The sequence below is a fragment of the Ctenocephalides felis genome, unplaced genomic scaffold, assembly GCF_003426905.1.
Source record: "Ctenocephalides felis isolate EL2017-DRISC unplaced genomic scaffold, ASM342690v1 CF-g0.4_SCAFFOLD_00845, whole genome shotgun sequence".
Lineage (NCBI taxonomy): Eukaryota > Metazoa > Arthropoda > Insecta > Siphonaptera > Pulicidae > Ctenocephalides > Ctenocephalides felis.
In genome coordinates, this window is record NW_020536999.1 from 46,486,292 (window position 1) to 46,493,600 (window position 7,309).

A 7,309-nucleotide genomic window follows, 5' to 3' on the forward strand; every position below is an offset into this window, starting at 1 on the left:
TATTAGTAAAATTCAGCTCGAAGATTTAGAGGTGCTGCAAATAAATCTTTGTTAATCACATTATTAAATTATTAAAAAACATATATTTTGGAAAGGTTCAAGATGAGTTAAAATCAAACCGGGATATATATTTTTATTTGTGATATTATTATGACTGATTGTTTGTTTATAATCAATGATTAAAATTTATATTTAGACAAACTTCATGTTTTATTAATTTCCCGTAGCGTAAGTTACAGTAATTGCAAAAAAAATCGAAATTTTTTATATATTTTTCAAAGGTATTTGAACATTTTGGCATACCTTAGAACAAATTGATGTGTGTGTGCACGATGCCATGCACCAGTAGATTTAATATGTTTTTATAAATCATATTTATTTTTATTGCTAATATGATCATTAAAATAATTGTAATGTAATCTACAAGATAAAATGCAAATTTTGCCTTCTCAATGATCATGTACAGTTGGTCAGGCTCCATAAATTAATTAATTAGTTAATTATAACAATATAATAGAGTTCCATATTTAACTAGTAATAAGAGTTTATGATTTGTTGTTCAAAAATTATTGATCATACTGCTACATTAATTATATTAAAATGATTTTAACAATAAAATTTCAATTGATTAATTATTATAATATAGCTCAGTTCCATATTTAACTAGTAATTTAATGATTAAAATTTAACTCTGAGAATAGAAAGTGCTGGAAATTAAATCTTTGTTTTTTTTGCTTTTTTTTAATTTCAGTATATGTTACAACTGCTAAATAATATAACACCTAGTAACATTAGTGAATAGTAACATAAATATAAATAAAATATAGTACAAAATAAAGGATAGTATTATCATTGAAATGATATCCGTATTATGATGATTTAATGGAAAATAAAATCAAATTATAATAATAAAATTATTAAACAAAATAAAAGAACGTTGTGAACAATAAAAATAATACTAGAAAAACAGTAAAATAGAATAATTTAATATAGTATAATTCAATAATTATACAATAAAGTATATTAATTTAAAGACAAATAATAATAAATATAACAGAATAACAATATTAAAAACTAATAATATAATAATATAATATAATAATATTAATGATAATAATAATAGCATTTACAAATGGATATTTGTGAGATCATTAAGAATTTTTTGTTTTAGCCTGGTTGGGTGCGCTTCTGAAAACACTTTGTGTGCCAAACAATTTGGGTGTTCGTCAATTCTTCTCTTATAGTTTTCTGATTTTTATTTAATTTCTTTATTTACTGTCATCATTTTGTTATATTGTTAAATAATTTTCATTTCTATAACTATGATGACTAATTATATTACATGACATTATATTTAACCACTGAATTTTCCATTTTCAGACGTTTTGCGTGGTCTCGAAGCGATTTAAAAAGAACTACATCCACCGTTTCACCGCCACCAACTCTTTCTTCTGGTTCAGCCCTTTCAGCAGCGCTCGCCGTGCCTGCATCTACCTCAGCACGAACCAGTACTTCGACTACGTCGTCATGGCAACTATTCTGCTAAATTGCGTCTTCCTAGCCATGACGGAAACTGTTGAAGAAGCTGAGTAAGTGATAACTTGTATTTTTTTAATTAAAAAATGATAACCCAAGATGGATTATTTTGTTCTGCAGTCACGTGTAAAATATAGCTATTTTAAAAGCTCCTTGATGCTGCACATTTTTAGATATCAAACCGTTAGCAATAATAAGAGAATGCTCTTGATGATATTTCCTTTTATTTACTACGATATTTAGAACTGTCCAATTAAGGACATTTAGAAAATTTGTTGATTTACAATTGTCAGATGTAATAGGGACATTGCATATCATAATGACATGTTAGAGAAACAACTCAATAGTTGTTTTTTCATTCGTTATAAATAATTTTAACAATATTCTGATGATAACAATATAAACTTAAATATTTTGTTATAAATATAAACCTGAAGATATTTATTATAATTTTTTAGTTAAAATAGCATACTTTTTATCTTAGGTTAGATTACTGTTATGGGATTAGATTTTTCAGTAGATTACTGATAATTCAGTAGGTTAGATTAGTCAGAATTTTGGTTGCATTATAGCCAAAAATTTCATTAACGAGGGGTTGATATTAGTTTTTTCAAATCGAGTTATAATTTTTAAATAGATAATCGTGAATGTATTATTAAAAAATCGCATTGTGATTTTGTTTATTAGTTTTTAAATAGTTATACGGTTATAATAAATAATTAACATAACTGGATAAAATGTATACTATTTATACGCCTAAGCACACACAAAATATAAATATTTCATACATCTAAAAAAAACATAAAAATAAAGTTATATAATCTTATACATTACTCTTTAGGATCCTTATTTTTAGATAGAATCTTAAGGAACCTTATTTTTCTGATACACACAAAATATAAATATTTCATACATCTAAAAAAAACACAAAAATCAAGTTATATAATTTTTTAAATTACTCTTCAGGGTCCTTATTTTAAATAGACTTTTAAGGAACCTTATATTTCTAAAAAAAACCTTGTAGCTAGTAATTACTGAAAAAATTATATGGTATCTTTTTCATATAACACAATTTTTTTTAGTATAGAATTTTGATTTTGGGAAATACGTAAAATACTTCAAAATTTATAAATCAATATGGCATTATTTCACGTATTAGAAATCAATTATTTTTCAGACTATATTGTAAAATAAACTTCAGTAAACGATTTGATTTCAAACATTTATTTGAATTTTTACTATAACGACTAATCTGTATATTCAACAAAATATACATAAACTGTTATATTCAAAACAGGTTTCTGGCTTTGTTGAATTATTTGAAGGACATGAATAAAGGCCAGAATTTGAATAGTAGGTCTAAAGGTAATTTAGTCGTAGTAGTTTAGGTACTTCGCCTTCAGAATACTAATCTGCATTATAAATATGAAATTATATATATATATATATATATATATAATATATATATATTATATATGACAGTGGTCCTTAATATAGATTTTTTTCAATTACCATGCACGCAGAAGCTGAAATTGATTAAAAAAATCCGATAAAGTTTCTGCTCTTAATATTAACTTTGAGATAGTCCGCACTCAACCGTTTCTTAGTTCTTATTCCTGTGTAAATTTGTACTTATTTTATAAAATATATCAAATTTATGTAAATAAGCAAATACAATGTTATTCTTAAACATTTGATATACTTGTCTCTAAGTTATCAAATTCTAAAAAAACAAATGGTATTTTACCCATATTATTTTCATAAGAAACTTTGGTTGAAGTGCGGACCATCTTAAAATTAATATTAAGGCTAAAATTTGCAGAGAGTTTTTTTTATAATTAAAAGAAATATCAAACATATTCATCATAAGGATCCCCCTAATATATATACAGATGTGTGTGTGTTTGTCTATAGATATATGAATGCCCATAGGTAGTGTAACTGCGTATATATGTATACCTATATAAAGAATCCTTGTACATATCAATTGTTACCTCCTGAAAGTAATTCCTTAATGACGGGAATGCGATTGGGTGTGTGTTGTATCCCGGCAACAATAAAAGTCAATCACGTGTTTTGCTGTAATTGAACTTCCCTGTCGTATTACCTGACATCATTCGATTAGATCAGTTTGTCCTGAAGGCATTGTATACACTTCCTTACGAGGACGTGTAACTAACTAATTGGTCGCTTTGGCTCATTTCCGGCTCCTTGTCCGTCCATGCTGAGACCTCGTTCATAATATATCAGAGCTTCCGCAAGACGTACGTATGTCACCTGCTTAATCGCATAATTTCAAATATTCTGTATATATTAGAACAATGACTGACAAACATACCGATATATACACACACATATATATATATATATGTATATATATAAATATGTGTGTGTGCGTGTTAACGTCTCTATAAATAATCCATTAACACTCTATTATTTAATTATACTTCTTATCCTTCTCTCTATCTCTACTACTTGACTCTCTCTAGTCTCTATAATCCTCTTAACCTGTCCTCTACTGTCTCTTGATATCTCTCTCTTCTAATGGCTCTTGTCTCTGCTTCTATATCATATAGCTTATTCTTATAGTTATATTATCCAATGCTATTCATAGCTAATATATTTCATTCATTCAAGCCAACATACAATATAGCATCGCCATCTAGGCATAGCTAACATTCGCCCATCTTGATTTATCTCGACTCGACCTCGACTGTTACAACTAAACTTTTCAATAGCTCTTTAGTCATTGTCATTGTTTATAGTCATTCTGAAGTTTTTATCATTGCTATTTTCACTTTGTATTTTATGTTTTAGCTTATCTTATAAATGATCCATACTATCATTCATACTAACATTTATACAATACAAGGGTCGCCATCTAGACATAGCTAATATTCGGCTATCCTGACTTATTAGTCGTCTTCGACTGTTATTCAAGAGTTCCCATGATTGCTATTTTCACTTTTTTATTGCGTTTCTTAGCTATCTTATAAACAATCCATACTATCATTCATACCAACATCCATGCAATATAGCATAGTCATCTTGGCATAGCTACATTCGGCTATCGTGATTTATAATCGTCCTCGGTTGTAAAACCTAAACTTTTCAATCTTTAGTCGTTGTCGTTGCTATAGTCATTCCGGAATTCTCATCATTGGTATTTCCACTTGGTATTTCGTGTCTTTTCAATTTCGTCTCTTATGAAATCCACGATCCTTTCTTGTCTTCTTAAACGGTTTTCTCACATCTGGATTCTTTACAACTGGACTCTACACAACTGGACTCTTTACAACTGGTCTCTTTACAACTGCACTCTTTACAACTGCACTCTTTACAACTGCACTCTTTACAACTGCACTCTTTACAACTTTACTCTTTACAACTTTACTCTTTACAACTTTACTCTTTACAACTTTACTCTTTACAAATGGACGCTTTACAAACTGGACTCTTTACAACTGGACTCTTCACAACTTGACTCTTTACAACTTTACTCTTTACAACTTTACTCTTTACAACTTTACACTTCACAACTTTACTCTTTACAAATGGACTCTTTACAACTGGACTCTTTATAGTTGGACCCTTTACAACTGGTCTCTTTACAACTGGACTCTTTACAACTGGACTCTTTACAACTGGACTCTTTACAACCGGACTATTTACAACTGGACTCTTTACTTCTGGACTCTTTACAACTGGACTCTTTAAAACTGGACTCTTTACAACTGGACTCTTTACAACTGGACTCTTTACAACTGGACTCTTTACAACTGGACTCTTTACAACTGGACTCTTCATAACTGGACTCTTCATAACTGGACTCTTTACAACTGGGCTATGCCAACTCAATCCAGAAAAACATATGAAGAACGAGTAAAATTCGAGAAAAATGACTAAAATTACAAAATGAAAGAGAAGTTAAAATAGGCATACTTTGTGTAATATGAATTTTCTCTTTAATCTTGTCTTGGAAGTGTTGTGACCTAATTTTTTAGCAAGTGGGTTTGGATGATCCTCGATTTTGCAATAGTCTGAATGTGTTCGTCAATTATTTTTTATTGTTTATGTTGGCGTCTTTATGTATTAACCAATCTGGAACATACAGACGGATACATCTTTTAAATATTTTTTTTTGGCATCCTTGAATTTTTACATCGTTTGATTTGGAAGCTATTCTCCATAGTTCAATACCGCATGTCCAAATTGGTTTAATAGTATTTACTTAATAGCTTTTGTATAAATTTTGTTGTGCGTGTTAAGTTTTGATTTTCGCCCTAAAAAAAAATTTATTCTTAAAACAATTTGTTGAGCTTACATGCTATGATACATAATCAGATAAATGAATTGCCAATTCACGATTAAGCTTTCTGCACAATAAACAAATTGATTTACGCTTGGAAACAGAACTGTATACCACACAAGTTCGTCTATTTTTCGACATAAATCAGCTTTTTGTTAGAAAACATGGCTCTAGAAAAATACATAAATACATATTTCGGTCAAAATTTATGAAAAGGAGTAGTGCATTATGTTTTCATCGTATATTTACACATGTTTATTCTCCTCTTGGAATTCTCGGCATGTATCGTGTCGTGTTTTATACGTATATAAGAAAGCTCATACATTTCGAGTACAATCTAGACAACATGCTGTGAAGGAGTAAGCTGATATATTAATCAGCGCTGTCCAACTTATCTTGCTTCACCTCTCAATATTAACCCACTATTGCTCGGAGATAAACCGACGGCGACGTATCAGATGAGGTACCAGAGGTCGAGAGGACGGGATGGGCGCAATCTGTGTGCACTAAAGCACTTTATAAAGCAGGATTAGTTATTCTACAGGTTCTTAAAGTTTAGTTACCACATGGAGAATAATGAAAAAGATTGTAGAATAGTTTTACGTAAGTTACTTAGGGTAGGGCGGGGCACAAAGGGCCAATTTGTCTTTCAGTAATTATGCTGTCTAAACCGAATGAACTGTATTACGACACATAACACGCATTAAACGAGCAACTATCTGACTATGTTCAGTATAAATCCCAACAAATTCGTTATAGTAGAAATGTGCAATTTTTGCTGTTTTTCAAAAATTTATCACCTGGTCCTTTTTGCCCCACAGCCAGGGTAAAATCGTACCTCTTTATTGCAAAGTTTATTCCTAAAACAATGTGTTGGGTTTACAGCAGTTATAATAAAGTATAACGATTTATACTGTATTATAACAAGTAACGAATTAATTGCTATATTATTAAACTAATGCAAAATATAAATGTTATGGGTACATTTTTTTAAAAAGATAACACTGTTACAACCTTGATCTGGTATTTCATCAGCAATAATGAAAGGAAGTGTTTAAATAACTATTTATTTAACTTATCTCTTGTAATTTCTTTTTCTATTTCAATTTACTTTTTCATTTATTATTTTCTTGTTTACCAATATGTTTCGTATCAGCATATACAAATCGTACCCCTTTATTGCAAAATTTATTCCTAAAACAATGTGTTGTGTTTACAGCAGTTATAATACAGTATGTCATTTGCCAGTATGAAGATATAGTTGGTTCTTATTACCCCACTCATTTGTAAGTTTTTATAGAGATTATATGAAAAAACTGACTATTATCTAAAAATAACAACACATCTTATAAAATAACGTATACTTGGTAATTGAATTTGGGCACCATAAACTGAACTAAATAATTAACTAATTATTTTAAATTATGATTGGTTGTATAATCTGTTGATAGCAACGTCGTAAAA

General features: G+C 29.1%; 1 protein-coding gene across 1 annotated transcript in view; it reads left to right on the plus strand.

The window, feature by feature from the left end:
- Positions 1–310: 310 nt before the first annotated feature.
- Positions 311–7,309, plus strand: part of LOC113384266 (sodium channel protein 60E-like) — a gene marked incomplete at its 5' end in the record, with an annotated part of 69,618 nt that continues 62,619 nt past the window's right edge. The window contains 2 exons of the mRNA XM_026622093.1: positions 311–335; positions 1,379–1,589. Of these exons, the coding sequence (XP_026477878.1) occupies positions 311–335; positions 1,379–1,589 (236 nt within the window). The remainder of the gene's footprint in view (positions 336–1,378; positions 1,590–7,309) is intronic.